Consider the following 21,959-nt stretch of genomic DNA (forward strand, 5'->3'; position numbering starts at 1 on the left):
TACGTTATTTTATTTTACTTTTCTTATGTTTATTTCTATCTTTTGATTATTTTATCCTAAAGTACCCCATGCCTGTATTTTTTAATATTTAAAACCAACTAAAATAAATAAATAGATAGTATACGATCCTATGCCACATTCAGAAAACACGGTCATTTGTCGCCACCTACTGGTGTAACGCAACGTCACACCTGCGATCACCTAGCGAATCTTTTAAGTGAACTGATTCAAAAGCCTCGAGTCACTGACGTGAATCAAAATCCCTTCCGTAATATTTAAACACATTCTTTAAAAATTTCACATATTTATAATAGTTAGGCTAGATGTCCAGAGATATGTGTGCAGTTTCTATGGTTTGAAAACTATGTAAAGAATGTAAAGGGCGATTTTTAGTAAAGCCGTTCATTTGAACCAACTAGACAAAATGCTTTGTATTAAACTTTAGTACGCTTTTATTTCTGAAAATTGTTTCTGCACACACTATGTTATAGTAGGTTCTCGTATCCGTTGACTTACTATGGGCATACGTACCGCGGAAGGCGGAGCTGAAGGCGGTATGAAAGGCGCACATGCCCCGCATCTTCCTCCGCCTCTGGACAGCAAAATGGCGACTGTTGACTTCGACTCGTCCGCGGATCCAGAGATGGACTTAACCAGCGACGAGGAGTTAGAGAGGTACCCGAAAAGAGCGACCACTTTAGTCTGATGCCGGGCGGTCTGTTCCCGAGGTTGCTGCGTTTCATAGAAGACTTGATCGGGCTCACGGTTGTATAAAGACCCTGAGATCACGACTGCCGCATAACTTGAAAATCAAGGGGTGTCTCTGGCCTAGCGTGCCAGGCAGCTGCTTTTGGTGTTGGGGCGCCTTGTGATTGACTGTTATTCTTAGCATCTTTTAAGTGAGTTTTGCCCTTTTAAAGCGGTGAACAAGTGTGCCGCACATCGTGTTATTAGGACAGATGTGCAGTTCGCCGTGACACAGTTTTAGGGTGAGAATTGGGTTGAAGGCAGCGTGATATCATTGCTCTCAACAACACAATGCAGACGCACTTAAACCCGCACACATCCAGTGATTCATCGCATTGTTATGTTAAATATTTGTAACCTTAATAGTCGTTGATTGATACTCTTAGTAGGTGACTACAATGGAGAAAAGAAAGAGAAAACGCACATGGGTACCGTATAGAGGAAATGACGTTCTGTCGCTGCGGGTCGCTTATATTTGCAGGCCACTTCTTTTGACACTTGCTTGGACATTTTGTCATTTTGGTTTAATGCATCTCTTTAAAGGACAGTTCCCCATAAAATATGGACATTCTGACATCGTTTAAACTCTTGGATGCCAGATTTAGGTCACGTTAAAAAAGATGAAAACCTTAGTCGTAGTTCTGTTTTTTATGTAGAAAGGACATGTAAAGAAAGTGGATGTTGAACGAGGCTTCGATTGTTTATTAGGTGTCATTAAAGTCAATACATGAACTTTGAACCCCGAAGTGTATATATATATATATATATATATATGAGGACTAACAGCCTATAATAAGTCGTCTACTTCTGGAACTTTCTGTTTGTCTGACGTTTCTGTGGGCGGACGGAAGCTTGACGTGAACTTGGAATGATCGGTTACCGAACTGTAACTGGACGCGCGAAAAGTGCAGTTAACCTCGAGACTGACGTAACTTGCTTGACTCGTGTTAAGTGTAGTCAGAGTATTATCTGTCAAAGTCGCACACTTTCATTTTACAGTACAAACCTTATGTTCCTGGTGAACTTTAAGTACTTGACTTGAGATTTCTACTATAACTTTTTATCTCATAGTTGGCTGGTTTGTTTAATGGCTTAAAATATTAAACAGAAGTAAGAAAAATGAATGGGAAAAACACTTCCGGAACAAAGGCTGTTGAAGGTGGGCAGCCAATAAAGCACTCTCTATAGGAAACACGCGTCAAGACTAAATTGTGCATATGATTTAAAGTGTTATCAGCTCTGTTAATGATTCAAGTCATTATGTCATTTCTCTCAAAGCACCAGTCTGGTTTTGGTTTCCAGATTAACTGGAGGGTGTGAACGTGACGTCATGCTTCAGGTCTTAATGAAGCACTATTTGCATGATCACACAGGTGGCACAAGACAAACACGGATCACTACAGCTGCTCTCTGACAGAGGAGAGTGAAGTTGAACATTGGTGTGTGATTAAGTGGGCTCAGCCGTTGTCTGGTGTGTAGAACCCTCTTGAGAATATTCCAGAGATAAAGTCGTCATTGACTGATATTTCAGTGATTATATAAGCAGGTTTTAATGAAGTAGATGCTGACTTGCTTTGCAATTATGAAGGGTGTGTGTTAAGTATATTGTTTGTCATTGTCTGTCTTATAGTCAGTGATTTGTAAATGCAAGTTGAACACGATGTCATTAGGCTCTTGGTCAGCTTGACCCGAAACCAGGGTGAAGATAAAGCAAGGAAATCAGTCAAAATTCACAAGAACATCTCTTAAAGACAGAAAGAAAAGAATAAAAATAAAATCTGTTTTCTAAATGCTTGTGGATATTATACTTCATTTAAAAAATAGAAACTGAATTCGTAATCAAAAGCTGCGTTCACTTTGTCAGCCCAGATTTTGTGTATTCGATTGGTATCTGTAACCATTCAGGTCCAGTTTGTGTGTACTGTGGCACTGTTTTGTTTTACAGAATATCTGCATTGAATTCAATGTAGCAACGTTGTCATCTTACAACATAACATGTTGCCATTGCACTGTATTTTATGAGGCAGTAGCTGAAATGTGTGGCTTTATTATGTGCTGCCATCTCAGAATTCAAAGGGACGTGTAGACCATCTGTATTTTGTAATTTTCCACTCAACTCTTAAAGTGGTCATATGATGCGATATATATATATATATATATATATATTATTTTTTTATTTTTTTTCTCTCTCTTTGGAGTGTTACAAGCTCTTGGTGTATAAAGAAGATCTGTGAAGTTTCAAAGACTAAAGTCTCAAATCCAAAGAGATATTCTTTATAAAAGTTAACCTACTTCCACACAACCCTAAAATGGCTCGTTCTAAACCCCCCCCCCCCACCACCTCTACACCACTATGTGGAAAGATTTACATAATGCCGGCGGCGTACCTTTTATTATTGTTGTTGCCTCTGCCATGTCGTTTAGAATCTGTGTGTTTGTTTGTGAAAGCGAAACTACTTTGTCTGGCCTTCCATAAGAGGACAATACCGCTTCGTCATGCCTGGAGCTGATCCGTGCTGATCGCTGAGGAAATGCATCAAGTTTGCACTGTGGATCGCCGGATTTGCTTTCACTGTGGACGAAGTGGAGTCTAGCCCGGGGTCGTCACGTGGTTGCCGCAAGCTCCTTCGTAGAATCCGCTAGCTGCATCGTCCTCAAGTCGGCCCACGTCTGCGGCTCACTCTAGGCTCACTAGTCACGGCTCACTCTAAATCTCTATCCTTCGCTCACTCAAGACCGCTGTGTGTGACGCTGTTTCACTGATGAAGCGAAACTACCTTGTTTGGCCTTCCAAAAGAAGACACAACTAGAAATAGTCTTTATATCATGTTTATAATGGGGTTTAATGTTTAAGTCTCATCGCCCCAGGTGGATGGGATCAAAATATGATAAGGGGCATAACATGCTTGAGATATTCAGCCAATCACAACACACTGGATAGCTGGCCACAGCACACTTCGCTTTTCAGACTGATGAGCTTTGTAAAAATTGATGCGTTTCAGAAGGCGGGGCATTGAGAAGAAACAATGTACAGTGTGTGGAAAATGTTTTTTGAACCTTAAACTACATAAACCTATTTCCTTACACCAATTACACAAAATAATGTTCTTTTTACCAACATCATATGACCCCTTAAAAAAACGTTGTTTTTTCAAAGATATTGCACATTTTTTGTATAAACAATGTCTGATGTGTTTACATTTTATGTGGCACGAGAAAACGATGCAAGATCAGATTGGTCAGACGAAACAGATTTCACAGAACTGCGAGAGAGAAACTAGTAATTTTACTCTTTCTGATGTTGCAATGTGAACTCGAAGTTGCTTATAATTCATAAGTTTTGCATTCTTTTTGCTTTTTTTGTTTTATAATTTTAGTAAAGGTCATTGTTGTATAGAATAAAGCCAAAAAAATGTTTCCACAAAAAATAACTTTGAAAAAAATCGTCTTTATGTTGTCATTAAAAAAATGTAGATATGGAGGGCTTATATTGCCCTTGTTACCCACAGTTCCACTGTGTTCTGAATCCTCAGAGGAATAAAGTTGAGCAGCTCTACAGATGGCCTTCACTGTTGCAGAATGGTTTTCTTTAGCCCCACTCTTCTGTTTTACTCTTCAGTATAGATGGGTAAAGTTAAAGCTGGTAAGATGACACTCATTCACTAGTCAACTTTGAAAGTATACCCCATCCTGCGTTGTTTCCCAGAAAGTTCTCCAACCCACATGATGACTGATTTAAAAAGGTCTGTGTTTAGCAGCCTAATCCAGACACCTATAGTACTGAAAGTAATGTATTTGCTGAATATACACACACATTCACTGACCTGGATGGGCTTCTCCCCTGTTAATATTGTGTTTTGGAGCATTTATTACACCAATGTAGGCAGGTATTCTAGTGCTTGAGTCCTGACAATGCCCATTTTTTAGAGGTCTCACATATTCAAAATGTGATCTGCATATGCCAGCAGTGTTCTCTGATCTATATCATCTGTTTTTGTGAGGACTTGTGCCATATCTGTGTCTCAAAGCACAAAGAGGATGATGAGTTTTGGAGCAGCTTTCTAACAACTGTTCTGATCTTCTGTTTCTGGAGGAATTTTATCATTTTTGTTTCTGTGTTGAATCTGTAGGGAAGCTGAAGGCTTCAAAGAACAGGGAAATGCATACTATGTCAAGAAGGACTACACTGAAGCATTCAACTTCTACACCAAGGCTATCGGTAAGAACCCTTAAAAGTGTCCTTGGCTGTCTGTGGGTTATCTGTCTATGTAGATTTCTGTAGGCATCTTTTGCATTTATGGGGCTGATTTGTTCCTACACACTTCTGAATCGCATACTGGCTCTCACAGATTCTCATTTTTCCACATGTTTTCCTTGAGGGCTGTAACATGATTACCAGAATAGATTTTGTCATAGCAACCACTTGTTTTAGAAATGTTTTGGTGACCATTTCCATTCCGGCTGTAACAAAAAACTTTGTTTACTGAAGTGTCTGTCTACATCTTTTGTTTGTGTCCTTTTAACAGACCTGTGCCCAAAAAATGCCAGTTATTATGGCAACCGTGCGGCCACATTGATGATGCTGAGTCGCTACCGAGATGCACTGGAGGACTCCCAGCAGGCTGTGCGACTAGATGACACCTTCGTGAAGGTGAGCTGTAAAGGGTTGGTGGTGGTGGTGGTGGTTGTTTGTTTTTGTTTTTTGATATTTCTCAAAAGGTTCCTGTTCGAGGCATTGCTTTAGTACAAGGAATCCCAAACTAGGGTTCATGAGGGAACTGCAGGGGGTTTGTGAGTTGATGTAAGCTAATAATGAATGTCATCTTTAGAATTTTTAAATAATTGTAAAATTAAAATAAAACAATCAATACTAAAAATAATTAAATATTTTGTATTATTAAAACCCTATTTTATCCTATTTGTTATGCAATTTCCTTTAAGTGATCAAAATGATAAAAAGTTGAAAAACCTGACAGAAGCCTTTCTTTTGTCTGATCGTTTTACGCTTTTATTAAGAAGTTACTTTTTCATATTTTTAATGAAAAGTCATGTTTTGTTGAAAGTTTATTTGTTTCTCTGTTGTCATTGTATTACATTGTATTATGTTTGACCCCCACATTAAAAACTACAGAGCTTTGATCATAAAATTAAGCATTTAAATATCATATTACAAATTCATGTTATTGAGAAATATAGTGTAACAACTCATTAGGGGTGTGGCGGTACGGGTTTTTTTTTTTATTTATTTTTTTATTTATTATATATAAACACTTTAAGTAAATTTAAGTCTGGGCTCTGTTGTTAATTGTAACTTTATAGTAATGTAAGTTAGAGCAGAATCTGAGGTAGAGTTTTATCTCGAAGAATATTTTAATTATAATTGAATTTATTTAAAGGGAGCAATTTGTTCAATAAACTTCTGTTTAGTGTTATATATATATATATAAAAAAGCAATTTTATGTTTAGTTTTTTCCACTTGCTGTACCAAAACCATACTGAAAAGTGACATCAAAACGGAGGTACGTACTGAACCGTTGTTTTTGTACCCTACAACTGATATTTATATGCATTTTATGCAAGTAGTCTACTATAAGGTTAATATATAAAGATCTCATTGATTTACAAATTGAGCTTGAAGAATCTTTGTTGAATAAAATGAAGATTATTTTATGAGCTCCATATTTTCACTGTCATAACTGAGTGAAACAAGTTTGGTGTATCAAAAATTATACTCGAGTCAAAAGAAAAATTATTATTTTGTCCAGAGATTCAGTAAACCACTTATTTCATATGTCAGGCCTTACAGGGTTAATTTAAAATCTAAAGGGTATTTGAAGTAAATATTGTAGATTGAAGTTTAGAATTCATGAACTGATAAAATGCATACTTGAAATGCAATGCACATAGCTTTGGATAAAATAATCTGCTAAAGGTAGTCTCAATTCTTTTGAGTGTTTTAAACTGTATGTCACTAATCATTATCATGTTGTTCCACAGGGCCACATGCGTGAGGGCAAGTGCCACCTGCTGCTTGGTAATGCGATGGCTGCCAGCCGCTGCTTCCAGAAGGTTCAAGAGCTAGAACCAGAAAACAGCCAGGCGCAGCAGGAGGTACATTGACTATAAATACCATACACGATTATGTCTCGTTGCAGGCATCTACAATTGCCTCTGAACTTATGGCATGTGTCATTGATAAGGCCTGACCTCCTGTGTCTCTTGCAGCTGAAGAGTGCAGAGTCAATTTTGGAATTTGAGCGACTGGCTGAGATCAGCTTTGAGAAGCGAGACTTCAGGATGGTGAGTGTCTTTGTATTACTCTTCTAGCTGCTGAGAGACTGATAAACCGATGAATATGAGTGTGTGTCTTTCTGTAGGTGGTGTTCTGTATGGATCGGGCATTACAGTCTGCATCTGCATGTCACAGGTTCAAGGTGTTGAAAGCAGAGTGTCTGGCTTTGCTGGGACGCTACCCAGAGGCCCAATCGGTTGCCAGGTAACTGCACTTACTAGCGTTATGAGAATTTAGTAGTGGTTAACTGATATGGGATTATTCAAATTAAATATGCTGATACAAAATGATTCAATGAAAGCAAGTGAAGGACAATTTTTTTTGCATTATAAGCCTATTATAACAAAGTGTGCTTTTTAAGTTTTATATATAATTATAATTTTAAATAGATGTTTTTGAAGGTTTTTGCCATGAAAAGACCATGCGACCGCGCTACCCTTTTAAGACTGGCTCGTACAATGTATACTGTCCCTGCCAGCAGCATAGCAGCAAGTGTTGCAAGAGTTGCAGAAGAAAAGAGGACTGGATTAAAGTTAGGGCTGCCCCCGACTAAAGATTAATTACTCGTACTAAACCATAATCAGCCTTTAATATTTTGGCTAGCTATAGCCAATAGGACTGTGACTGTTGCATATATCTCTGAAATCAGCCCAGCACTGTCTCACTCATTTTAACACACCCGATTTAACTCGTCAGCTCTTGTTTATCTTAGCACTTCCGTCAGTGAATACACAGCCCGCATACTCCTTATAATCAATGATGCTACATTGGATGCAACACAACATGACAAATTCCCAACAGTAAACTGCCTCGTCCTATTTATGAGGCACTGACACGGAGTTCAAATGTTTTGTGTAGACACTAGACAGATAAGACCTGTTACGAAGTGGCGGTGTTGCATCCAGTGAAGACATGATTCACTGTTCCGCTGCCAAGCAAGTGCCGCCTTGTTAACATCTTTCATTTATCTCATTTGTAGGGCCCTATGAAATGGGTTTTTTTTTTTTCGAATTCAGTTTTTCAGTTTGAATTTTTCTGGATTCCATTTTTTTTCTGTTTGAATTTCTCAACTTATGAAATGTTTTTCCCCTCTGAAGTGCTGTTGTTTATTTACATTTTTCTGGTTATCAAATGAAGGCATAAAACATTCATTTAATTTATCTTTTAATTATTGAAAATTAAGCTAACTTAATTTTTTGGTAAACAAATGGGATTTACTATTAAAAATAACGTAGTAGTAGTAGTAGTAGTAGTAGGCGGCGTAGGCTATGTACATTCTGCTGAACATTTCTGGCAAATACTTGTCTTTATACCGGACTTTTATTTTGACGAGTTGCTGTGAATACCTTTATTTGTTCTGTGTATGTGATATGACGTTAGTTTTACTCAAATCAAATGATCAAATGCTCATGAAGTGACTCTCAGTGCAGTTCTGGAGATGTTGTTCATGTGTTTACGTCTTTATTTAGTGAGATGAAAGACACTGAAATCACCACAAGTGTCACGCATGCTTCTGTGTGTGTAATAAACGAAGCCGTGCTTCTGTGTGTGAAATAAATGTAGCTGCACTTCTGCACCATTAACACAGACACGCATAACATGCATGATTCATATTTAAATAGACTTTTCTGGCTTAATATTTACAGATATTAGTCCATATTGTGATTTGATGTAAGTGCAATGATCTACTTTTGATTAATTCAAAATTTGACAAATTCCTTGACATTCCGTGTTAAACTGTAAATTCTGTTTTTATGACCGGATTCTGCGATTCCTCATGTTTTCTGCATCATGGATATCATAGGGCCCTATATTTGGCCAGTTTGGAGAAAGCCTCATCAAACCTAGGGCTGGGTATCGATTCAGATGTTCCAGATCGATTCGATTTCGATTCACAAGCTCTCAAATCGATTCGATTTTCTATTAGAGCTGCAATCGGGCCTTAAAAGTTAAGCCCGACAGGACCCGAGCCCGACAAGTACATTTTGATTGACAGCTTTTTAAAAGCCCGAACCCATTTACAAGCCGACATTATTCAAAGGTATGCACGCACAGCTCTTTTGCCTTTTGTCAGGAATGAGTCATTTATACATGTTTTAACATATTTTATTTTTTTGTTCAAACTTCCAAGTGGCCTATTACGTTAGTCATGTATAAATTAAGTCCTCTGTAACATCGTAACATCTCAGCACTCTATAAATAGCATAGGCTCATTTAGCATATAAATAGGCCAACGCACCAATAAAAACAAGTCTTTCTTAAAAAATTTAATTAAGATTAAGGTATTTGGCAATAACGAAATTAATTAAGATAAAGGCTCTGCCGGATTTGCTTCGCCATAGCAGCTGACATAAAATAATAATGCCAACATTAGCTTATATAGCCTACTGTCTACATTATGCATTTAAGACTCAATTAATATTTAGTTATTATTTGAAAAACATTTACTTACCAAGATTAGGTAAGGCCTAAGTGTTCCTGCGCTCACTGATGGTGCGTCCAGCAATATAACCCTCTGGCTCATTATTCGAGGATTCCCATTATAAACGAGGTCAAAACCTTTCCAAACCTCAGACTTTGCTTTAGTTGCTGGTGCTACCAAAACGTAATCGTCAGAGGCAAGCCTCCGTTTCAACTACTCCGCATACATTTTCACATCTTTCTCGCGCTAATCGAAACGCATCACATGACTGCTCGTTTACCGCACAAGCCCGAGCCAGTGTAAAATGATATAAATGAAGCCTGAATCGAAATGAAGTCCGATCGGGTCCCGCCGGGTTCGGGCAAAGATCTTAAGATCTATTTTCTATACTCGATTCTCGATTCAAGTCAATGAATATAGATTTAATACAAATACTATATGTATAAAAAAGAACATTGTCTTGCTTACGAAATCTAAAATGCTTCCATACCTCTGACTTTTTATCTGAAGGTGGCATCAACGTCGACAAAGCACATGAAACCCTTTAAGCCAGTGGTTCTCAACCTTTTTTTCCAGCAGGCCGCATTATGGTCCAAGTACAAGTCTCCCGGGCCGCACGCACATTACGTCATCAATACAAACCAACCTGATTTATAATATTATAGCCTAAATATTATCATATCTAATCAATTAGATTCATTGAAATAAATAAATAATTCTACTACACCTGACAATTTTGTGAAATTCGGCTCGATGTAGTAACAGCACAATGAAGTTGCGATTGTAAAGCCTGTGTTATACTTTCCGCATGAGCAATCTGGACGCAGACACGGTCAGCACGGATGCAGACTTCTTCCATTTATACTTCCCGAGAGCGCACGCTGATGGTCCGCTCTGCAACAAACATGTGAACAAAAAATTGCCCAGAATCATTGCATGTCATCGCTGTCTTTATTCTTTATTGACGGATTGCACAGGTTCGAGTAGCAATGAGCTTCTTCACACTGCCTGAACATGTGCAATTGTGCTTTTGAAGCCTACTGACCACGCGCACCTGTCCATGAGGTCGTCTGCTCAGCGCCTCGGCACACATTCTCCGATGGCGTAAGACGCGCACAGGAGCATGACTTGACGCGTGACATTGCAGAAAATGTGCATTCACAAATGTAGCCTATGTTGATCCAAATATGGAAAGCACTTTCGAATGTAATAATATGAGGTTCTCTCCAGAGATGTTTTGACACATTTCTTCAATTAAGGATGATTGCTGCGTAGTATATGGTGTTTCTATTTGCTTGAACTTCAAGTGAATTGCAAAAGTTTGTGTGTGTGTGTTCAGCATATGTTGGCCCGCATTTGAATTCGTGACGGGCCGCGGGTTGAGAACCACTGCTTTAAGCACTGAATGAATGAATGAATGATGGGTTCGTTGGTAACATCGCACAAGGCACATAAGAGGGTGACATCTAGTGGAGAAGATTTGTAATTAGATTTAACGCCAATCTTACGTTTAATGTCTGCGGAAATAAATATGGAAAAAATCGATTCATGGCCTTTGAGAATCGATTTTGAATCGACCACATTTTAAAAAACGATTAAATCGAAAAATCGATTTTTTTTTTTTTACCCAGCCCTAATCAAACCTGATCAGCCAGGTGTTTGCAATCACAGGAATTTGTACAAACGCGGATGGGTGACCTGAATGGAGATTGCTCCAGATTGGTGATGTAGTATTTGGTTTCCCATAGGGGTGCACGATTAATCGAACGTGATTATTCGCAGTTGTCATGCGCATTTAGTCAGTAAAGCCAGTTCTGTGATTAGCAGCAAATCTCCATCACCTGCTTTCAGGTGGAGCAGCATTTCCTACACAGAGCTGTAGTTCTCTAACAAGCTATGCACAATCATGTTCATATAATAACAGAAGATATAATGAAATCGCTCACTATAATGACAGCTTTTTCCGTATCTTCTAAAGGAACCACGGCTCGGTGGAGTAAATGCTGCTCCATCTGAGAGCACATGAAAATACCACATTTAATTACATGTTTTCACGTTTTTTTTTAACTCAAATTAAAAAAAATGAGCAAACATGTAATTGTACTTAATGCAGTTTTTAAATTAAATTCTAAATTATACAATTTATATTTGTTGTTGAAATATAATCATAGTGGCTATCATAATTGTTACATAACGTTTATTCAAACATACATTAAGACATCTCTAAAGGCGGGCGTACACAGTGCGATTTTTGCTGTCGTACGAGCTCGCAGACAATTCTTAAATTTTTTTTCTTTCGGGAGAAAATCGCAGATGCTCACATGGTCATGGCTTGTACCCTGTAAGAACAATTACAGGCCAATCCAAGAACGTTACGAGCACCTCCCGATAATTTTCAAACAGGTAAAAAAAAACGGACACTGACCAATCAAAAGATGATAAAAACCACGTATTATGTGTGTGTATATTTATTAGTAATTTTAGGTTATTATACAGCTTCATTTTTTATTTGTTATTCCGAATTGTGCCAAATTTGCCTTTCAGCTGTATGAATTAATATACCGGTTGTATTTCCAGCAAAATGACTAGAAATTCAGAAATAGCCTTGTCACCTCGAGTTGTTTATGAAGAACAAAGTCCATGTTTTCTCTGCTTTTCAGCCATTCTTTTTGCCATGTCTTCGTTTATTTTTTTGGACATCACAAGCCATAGCTGCCACAAAGAAAACTATTTTATCCTCAGAATCCATATTTTCATGAATGGTGCGAAATGTAATGCTTACATCAGAGTTTGTAAAATCGTAGTAAATTCGTGCCGTGTGTGACTGTCTTCGTATGATTTTTGGATTAACTCAATCGTGACCTGTGCGAGGGCTCACAAAGTTCTGACCTTCAGAATCGTACAGTGTATGTACGCCTTAACGGGTAAATAAAATATGCGTATATAGTGTAAGCTTTTTTTTTTTTTAAAAAGCTCATCATTGCGCACTATTTCTCTAGCGAATAATGAATTGTGGACACTTATGACTTCCTGAGGTAAATTAAATGCTACATGATGTTTTGTTTACAACCTGTTTTATTGATGTGTTTCTGCGGTTAAAACACTGATTGAGCTGCTTGGCCAAGCTGCTTGCTCAGGCAAATAGAAGTATAAAACTTCAGGCTGGACATTTTGTTTTCATCGTCCATTGAAAAATCCATATCAGTTGACCACTAATGTATATTTTCCATCTCACTCTTGCTTTTTGTATCTTCAGTGACATATTGCGGATGGATTCAACCAACGGCGATGCCCTGTATGTGCGGGGATTATGTCTGTACTACGAGGACTGCATTGATAAGGCTGTGCAGTTTTTCGTTCAAGCGCTGCGCATGGCACCAGACCATGAAAAGGCCCGTCTGGCCTGCAGAGTAAGTTATAGTTTAGTTTATGCATTTAGCAGACGCTTTTATCCAAAGCGACTTACAGTGCATTCAGGATATACATTTTTTACCTAACATGTAATCCCTGGGAATCGAACCCACAACCTTTTGCACTGCTAATGCAATGCTCTACCACTGAGCCACAGGAACAAGTGTAGTTGATTGCATTATAATTATTCAGATTAAAGGTATACATGACCCAGAATTGAAAATTTGCAGAAATTTTACTCTGCCTCAGGCCATACAAGATGTAGAAGTTTCTTTATTGTAACAGATTTGGAGAAATTTAGCTCACCAGGGAATCCTCTGTAGTGAATGGGTGCCGTCAGAATGAGTTCAAACATCTGATTAAAAAAAAAAAAATCACATTAATCCACACTATTTCTGTTTATCAGTCAAGCAACATGCTGTGTGTTTGTAAGAAACAAATCCATTAATACATTTTAATTTTAAGACCGTTGCTTCAGGCCAAAATGTAAGTCAATGATAATGCTTCTTCCAGTGGAAAGGTCCATCTCCTGTTGTCTTTTCACATCATCAACCATAGACATTACTTGAGAACTGTGTTGGACTGTTTTTACTTGTAAATGGTGCTTTGTGTGCATACTTCACTTCTGATTCAGAGGACTTTATCACTGGAGAAAGCAATTTTATGGATGGCAGACTTGTATTTTAGCCTAAAGCAACAGTTTGAGGTTAAAAACGTTTTAATGATAGATTACAGTCATACAGATTTTGCGGATCCAGATGAGGATCCATTGCCAAGAAAATGATGCTATGCTAAATTTCTTCAAATCTGTTCCAGTGAAGAAATAAACTCCCCTCCATCTTGGATGGGCTAAGGATGAGAACAGTTTTAGCAAATTGAATTATTCTTTTAAGTTGTTTTAGTACGGTCTCTTTTAAATGTCTCATTGTTTCTCTGTTATAGAATGCTAAAGCCCTAAAGGCAAAGAAAGAGGAAGGAAACAAAGCATTTAAAGAGGGCAGCTTTGAAGAAGCATATGACCTTTACTCCGAGGCCCTGACCATCGACCCAAACAACATCAAAACTAATGCCAAGCTGTATTGTAACCGAGCCACAGTCGGATCCAAGGTCCGCGTTTGAGATACTCTTTGATTTGGTGTTGTACTTTTGTAGACATCGTTTCAATGTATTATAACCCGCTCAGAAGCTGTGTCACCTGTGTCTGTCTCATTTTTGGTCATTGTTTGGCACTAAAGCATGATGCTTCTCTGTTTCTTCAGTTAAACAAACTGGAGCAGGCCATTGAGGACTGCACAAAAGCTATTAAACTGGATGAGACCTATATTAAAGCTTATATGAGAAGAGCCCAATGGTAGGTTTTTGTTTCTACACACTTTAAACATATTTGAAACTTTATTTGTTGTTTTACCTGTGCATTTTACACTCTAGTTATATGGACACAGAGCAGTATGAAGAAGCTGTCAGAGACTATGAGAAAGTTTATCAAACAGAGAAGACTAAAGGTGTGTTCATCTTGAATGTGCATTAAACGGTTTAATTTCTCCTAAAGATGTGCCAAATCTCGTTTCATCTGTGGTGTGTTTCAGAACATAAGAACCTGTTGAAGAATGCACAGTTAGAGCTGAAGAAAAGCAAGAGGAAAGATTATTACAAGGTCCTTGGGGTGGATAAAAACGCCACTGAAGATGAAATCAAGAAGGCCTACCGTAAACGAGCCCTGATGCACCACCCGGGTATGTATTTCTTTGAAAGAATCACAATATTTTCTCCCTACACAGTCTACATTTGTGAATCCCTCATGAACTGTAGGCATTACTGGGATCACCAACATGTAATAAAGTCCTCAACCAATTATTATTTTTTTTTTCTGATTCTCTAACAGTCTCTTATGTTTTCTCAGACCGACACAGCGGAGCAAGTGCTGAAGTGCAGAAAGAGGAAGAGAAGAAGTTTAAGGAGGTGGGCGAGGCCTTCACGGTGCTCTCTGACCCCAAGAAGAAGTCCCGCTATGACAGCGGCCATGACCTGGAGGATGATGACATGAATATGGGTCTGTTTCATTCATCTAAATGTTATGTGCTTCAGTTATAACTCGGTAGAGCACATTTTATTCGATTTACATATAGTGACTAGGGCTGGGTGGTATTTCGAGTTTGTGCGATATATCAGTATACTTTTAATGGGCAATGTGATATGATGTAAGACCGCTTATATCGATAGACCGTAGCTTGCTACAAGCGCATCTGAATAATAGCAGAGGATAGAGTGAGCTGCTGCAGAGAAAGTGCATCATACAATTTGTCCTAAACCTGAGAAATGCTTTAAGGGTGTTTAAATAACTGGTAAGATTTAGTTAATATGAATAATTGACAAAAAATGAATAGGCTCTCGCTGTCAGATGCTCTGACAGACACGCGTGCTGCTGACAGAGCGACTGTTTAATGCGTTTGAGATGTGCTGTTTTCCTCAGTGCATAACTTGCATTGCACAGGTTTCACAGGTATTCTCACAGGCAGAGGTGGGTAGTAACGAGTTACATTTACTTCGTTACATTTACTTGAGTAATTTTTTGGGGTAACGAATACTTTTCGGAGTATATTTAAAGATGGGTACTTTATACTCTTACTTGAGTAAATTTTTGGGGAAAAATCTGTACTTTTACTTCGTTACTGTGGGCGACGCTCCCCTCGTTACTTTATCTTAATGCAATAAATGTTATAATGCTTCAGTTTATTCCAAACGCGCCGTCTACTTTTCTCTGGGCAATGAGCGATGCCCATTCGCGAATGATTCATTCTTTTGAGTCAATTCTGTTCAAAGGCTTGATCAAACCAATTGGCAAACGAGTGAATTGTTTCATGAATCAGTTTGAATGAGTCGTTCAGTTCCCTGCCGCACGCGCTGAGTGTCTGAAGTGGTTCACTCGGAGTTGTAACGTTTAAGAACAGAAAGAGCGTTGAAAACGTGGCTGGAACTGCACTGAATTGAAATCTGCAAAGGTTATTATTTGCTAGCGATGGAGATCCTTATTAGATGAACACCGCGTGTGCTGTCTACTGTTCAACAGGTAATAACTTGGGCTACATTCGATTACAGTACACGATACCACTGTGACATTAGTTTGTTGTACGTGTGTGGCTTATAACAGAGGGGAGTCAAGTTGAATGCAGCTTCCAAAAGACAAAAAATAGGCGATTAAGATTTTATTAATTTTAATACAATCACACTAGTGCAAGTACGTTCAGCGAGTCATATTATCAGCTGCTAAATTCAGATCTGTGATTGCTTGCTGGCGCTAGCCAGAGATAGATGCGTTTATACAGCGCTGCGCATTATAACAAATCACACATGATTCTTTTGAGCTTATTAAAGCATTGGCCAATCAGAGGCGTTCAGATGAGTCAACGCTAAAATGCCGGTGCTTCCTTCACTCGCTCACTGACTGGAGACCTCTTTCTGGCGAATTCTCTCGCAGAAACAACAAAGTGCAGATGTGTGTACGAATCTGTAAATAAGATATTGATTTCACAGTGTTAACAGTTTCAGTGATTTTAATGGGAGTTTCTGAGAGTGATTGAAATCTAGACTGTCAGTGAAAATGATCTTTAATAATGTAAATATTATTTGCTCTCTTTCTGAACAATGAAAGATTAGTAGTAATATTTATATCACATTAACTTTCAATGTTAAATTCACATTTAATATAAAGTCAGTCGTATTAAAAATATGTTATGGCATGACACCTATGTCTGTTACTTAAGTAAACAGACAGGGTTTTATAATAAATTACATAAATTGGAGTAAAGGCTGATGAAATATATACATTTATACACGCACACATACATTACATACATTTTATCTATACATCTAAATAAAAATAGGCTCAGTATATATGACCCAAAGTAACTAGTAACTAACTACTTGAGTAGATTTTTTATCCGATACTCTTTTACTCTTACTCAAGTAACTATTCAAGACTAGTACTTTTACTTTTACTTGAGTAAATATTTCTAGAAGTACTTTTACTTTTACTTGAGTACAGTTTTTGAGTACAGTACCTCTGCTCACAGGTATTCATAGGTTTCACAGGTATTCATAGTGTCATATGTAGAGTTTTAAACTTACAAGTAAGTGTATTTAATGATAGCAGATAGCAGTTTTGGGTTGATCAAAAATAAAATGCAATTTATCTGTGCTCTTGTTTATTTACATTCAATTTTAGTTTAGTTAATTGAACCTCGGCCTTAAAAAGCTTCATTTTTGTTTTTAGATTGTAATGTTAGTGTTAGAATGTAATGTAATTTTTTGCAAATAATGAATTGCATAGCCTACTTTCACTAATTTTTTTTTCTTTATCCAAATAGAAAATGTAGAGAATACCAAGATATATACAGTATATCACACTTTAGCCACAAAATACAGTGATCTTATTTATTCCCCCGCCCTAAAGGCGACTAATGATTTTATGCTTTGTTTTTATTTGCTTTTTCAGACTTCGATGCCAATAACATCTTCAAAGCTTTCTTTGGTGGCCCTGGTGGGTATAGTTTTGAAGCTAATTCATGTAAGGCAAACCTTTATTTACTTCTCATAATCATTTGTTAATTCTATGTTCAGACTGTACAATAAACCACTAAATTAACAGTACTGTTGTAAAGTTTGGGGTTAGTTCACCAAGGAAGCAGTTATTTGATCAGGAATACAGTAAAAACTGTAATATTGTGAAATGTTATTACAATTTGAAGTTGGTCAAGGCTGTATTTTCAGCATCATTACTCCAGTCTTCAGTGTCACATGATCCTTCAGAAATCATTCTAATATACTGATTTGGTGCTCAAGAAACATTCATCAGTGTTGAATATGGAAGCATATGGGTAGCGATATTCAATTTGGAATGCAATATGCAAAATGACAATGCAATATGTAAAATGGCAATGCATTTCTGTATTTACATTTTCCAATACATTTGTGCAACGTTTGGTGCAAAATGAAAATTAAATTACATAATTTTCATTTGGCATTTCATACACAAGTTTTAATATGTAAAATGAATACTAATTTTAACGCTTTATAAGTTGCAAAATTAAATTGAAAATGTATTACAGAAATGATTAGATATGTATAACATATTCAAGCAAAAACTGTGGCAAAATTATCATTTAAATGCTATTTTTCTTAAATGCATTAACACTCACAGTCAAGACACTTCGATTGCATTTTCATTCAATGTCCCGCAATGAATGTAGCAAAATTCAATGTGCACATTGAAAATGCATTCCGAGCCGATCACGTGTCCGCCCCCTCCCGCCATGTCAATCACTGCGTGAACAAGGCGGGGCTTGCAGAAGGTCAGAGACTCAAATCTCAAGAAGAGGATTCAAGTGAGAGAACATGGACAAGACTGTTGGTCCGTGTACGTTTTGATCATTTCGGTTTATGGCTTCAATATTTCATTCACACTTGTGGGCGGAGCTGAATCGCTCCTTTCATCTGATTGGTCGAATCGCTCCACCTTCAACTGTCTTTTCATTCTTTCTGGCAGAATAAGAGTCAGTGTGAGTGAAGCACTGTAATGTCTGAAACCACCGCTCACTGTTAATTAGCATAATATTTGAATCCGATGATGCTGGCCACATAATTCGTGCTGCTGCGACTTGCAAGAGACCCCGTTAAATTATTTCTAGGTTATAGTATTGTATAAATATTGTCCCACTGATAAAAACCGTGCAAATAGTTCTGTCTCCTTGGATAACAGTGAAGTGGAAATAAATAGTTAAATTTATGAAATAAAATTAAATAGGATTTTTTGGGAAGGTAAGTCTGGCCAGTTATACAGCAACACGATTCAGACGAGTCTGAAGATCTGAGCTGAATTTGGTTAAACATTTAAAGTTCTAGTCTGTGTCAAGTACTCTCATAAAAATAATAATAATGTTACCCGTATTTTTTGGTATAAATTGCATCAGTCCAAAAATATGTCATGACGAGGGAAAAAACATATATAAATCGCATTTATTCAGAACCAAGAGAGAACATTACCGTCTACAGCCGCGAGAGGGCGCTCTGGGGTAGGCTACAGGAGCACTGAGCAGCATAGAGCTAATTTTACTATTTTTATTTCAGAAATGTAACAATTAATTTTTACAATTATTTATTAATATCACACACACATACCTAGTGCCTTATGACTTAAAAGACGAGAGTGGTAAATGTTACAGACCTGGAACTGTTCAGTCTATTATTGATTTTTATTTCCACTTCACTTTTTTCCAAAGAGACAGAACTATTTGCACTGTATTTATCAGTGGGACAATATTCATACAATACTACAACCTAGAAATAATTTGCAGGTCTCAGCAGCACGAATTATGTGCCCAGCTACATCTGATTCAAATATTATGCTAATTAACAGTGAGCGGTGGTTTCAGACATTATGTACAGTGCTTCACTCGCACTGACTCTTATTCTGCCTGAAAGAATGAAAAGACCGAGTTGAAGGTGGAGCGATTCAACCAATCAGATGAAAGCAGCGTTTCAGCTACGCCCACAAGTGTGAATGAAATATTAAAGCCATAAACTGAAATGATCAAAACGTACACGGACCAACTGTCTTGTCCATGTTCTCTCACTTGAATCCTCTTCTTGAGATTTGAGTCCTGGCCTTCTGCAAGCCCCGCCTTGTTCACGCAGTGATTGACATGGCGGGAGGGGGCGGACACGTGATCGGCTCGGAATGCATTTTCAATGTGCACATTGAATTTTGCTACATTCATTGTGGGACACTGAATGAAAATGCAATCGTAAGTGTCTTGACTGGGAGTGTTAATGCATTTAAGAAAAATAGCATTTAAATGATAATTTTGCCACAGTTTTGTTATACATATCTAATCATTTCTGTAATACATTTTCATTTTAATTTTGCAACTTATAAAGCGTTAAAAATTAGTTTTCATTTTACATATTAAAACTGGTGTATGAAATGGCAAATGAAAATTATGTAATTTAATTTTCATTTTGCACCAAACGTTGCACAAATGTATTGGAAAATGTAAATACAGAAATGCATTGTCATTTTGCATATTACATTCCAAATTGAATATCGCTACCCATATGCTTCCATAGTTGAAAAGTTGCACTGTTTAATGTTTTTGTGGAAACAGTGATAATTTTTCACGATTCTTTGAACGTTTTAAAAGAACAGCAATTATTTAAAATAGAAGTCTTTTGTAACATTATAAATGTCCTTACTGTCACTTTTGATCAGTTTATACATTCTTGTTGAATAAAAGCATTATTTCTTATTGAACCCAAACTTTTAATTGGACATAAAATGAATCGTCTATAGCTTTTGTGATGATGTAGCTCATTTGTGATTCATAATATTCTGTTCAGTTCTTTTGTTATTCACTTAACTTGTTTCCGTCTTTTTTTTTTTTTTTTTTTTTTTTTTGTCCTGCAGCATCTGGACCTGGAAATTTCTTCTTCCAGTTTGGCTAGCTTGGCAACTTTCAGCATGTATGCAGTAGTTTCACAACTTCTGAACCGGACTCCTCCCCTCCATCCCTGCTCTCTGATGTACTACACTCTGGTTTAACAGGCTTTCGGGTTCCACAGTTGGATCTGCGTCTGTGCCATTGACTTGTTTTACTGCATACGCACAAAGACAACAACGGCTGGGGCATGACCATTCTGTACCAGAAAAACAACATGATGCATTGCACACGTCTCTTTTTGATCAGTGTCCTTTTTGGCCCTTGTAATCCAGCTTTAGTTTTATTGTTCTGCAATGTGTTTTTGTTTTGTTTAGTTTTTTTAATCCACACTATTGATTGTACCCTGAATGCATCATCATTTTTACATTTTTGAATTTCCTTTTCGAAATCTTCAGCTACAATTTGAGTTGATGTTTGAGGGAACCTAAGACGGTGCCACATGCAAATGTACTGTTTCTCCCTGACACATAGGAGTACTTAATACTTTACTCTAATGTCCCATCAGCCCATGAACAGCCCCTTTCCCAAGCATATTATGGAACGTAAAATGGTCCACATCATCCAAAGCTTGTCAGGAAAAACACTGGTTGGTACAGACATTCATTACTGCTAGTGTCCTATAGGTTAAGCATGTACAGACTTCAAAATATAAATCACACAGATACTATATTTATGCAACATTGCAAACCATTTTAAAGACCTAAGCAAACTATTATGTGAATGCAGCACCTAATGCAAAATCTCAATGTAAGAATAACGCTGGTTCTTGATTTCAGGATGCGTGTGGATTGTTTGACTACTGCATACAGAGGTTCAGAGAGAGAGTACATTCACCTGTTGACCATGTTCCCTCTCTGTAAGATTCATTTGTCAATGTTGCCATTCAACCCCTTGCTGCATTGTACATTTTACTGGAATGTAAAGTGTTTCTTTTGTGTTGATAGTTCGACTGTTTAATTTTTTTTTAACTACGAAATACACTCACATTTTTGATATGTATATTTATTGTAAATTCATTGGATGTGAGCTTTAGATGGATGATCTTTCAATACACTAGGATCTACACTCTTATAAGTTAAACCCAGGGAGAGACTATATGTTGGCCAGCACGTTTATTAACTTCTGAATTAAAGAGCCTCCGGAGGGAGCGATGTCAGAGGAGCTGATTGATCTGGTTATTTGTAGACTTGATGCCATTGACTCCACAGTGTGTGTAAGCTGGATCTATGTAAACTGCAGGCATGATCAGTGAGCCATGTTTGGTGATCTCTACCGTTTTAACTAAATGTTCCATTTGGTCGCCGAAGATTCGTTGTGCTCCAGCATTCTCCTGCTGTCTTTGATCGGACCATGTGCTGTTAGGAAATGTGCGATTTAAGCGTTTGTCTGGTATCTGTTGATGTTGCTCATCTTGACAGATCTTCAGTGTATTCAAAAGACAATATCCATGCTGACGTTGCTTGCTCCTCTGGAACAGTCTTGACTGTGGACCGTTTTTCAAAAGCCATGTAAATAAAGATAGCCTCTTACTGTTTTCCCCTTCACCGAATTCTTAACTTTTGTCTCAAATTTATTCAAGATATAATGACGTAG

At 37.5% G+C, this 21,959-nt stretch overlaps 1 protein-coding gene across 1 annotated transcript; it reads left to right on the forward strand.

Annotated features, from left to right (window-relative positions):
* Positions 1-502: 502 nt before the first annotated feature.
* Positions 503-21,910, forward strand: LOC132149046 (dnaJ homolog subfamily C member 7-like). Its single transcript, XM_059557950.1, has 14 exons — positions 503-675; positions 4,878-4,966; positions 5,274-5,398; positions 6,746-6,859; positions 6,974-7,048; positions 7,126-7,244; positions 12,719-12,872; positions 13,816-13,980; positions 14,133-14,224; positions 14,302-14,375; positions 14,460-14,606; positions 14,774-14,923; positions 17,366-17,437; positions 20,333-21,910. The coding sequence occupies exons 1-14, from the start codon at positions 518-520 to the stop codon at positions 20,368-20,370; spliced, it is 1,572 nt and encodes a 523-aa protein (XP_059413933.1). The 5' UTR covers positions 503-517; the 3' UTR covers positions 20,371-21,910.
* The last annotated feature ends 49 nt before the right edge of the window (positions 21,911-21,959 follow it).

Source organism: Carassius carassius, chromosome 9 (assembly GCF_963082965.1).
Source record: "Carassius carassius chromosome 9, fCarCar2.1, whole genome shotgun sequence".
NCBI classification, from domain to species: domain Eukaryota; kingdom Metazoa; phylum Chordata; class Actinopteri; order Cypriniformes; family Cyprinidae; genus Carassius; species Carassius carassius.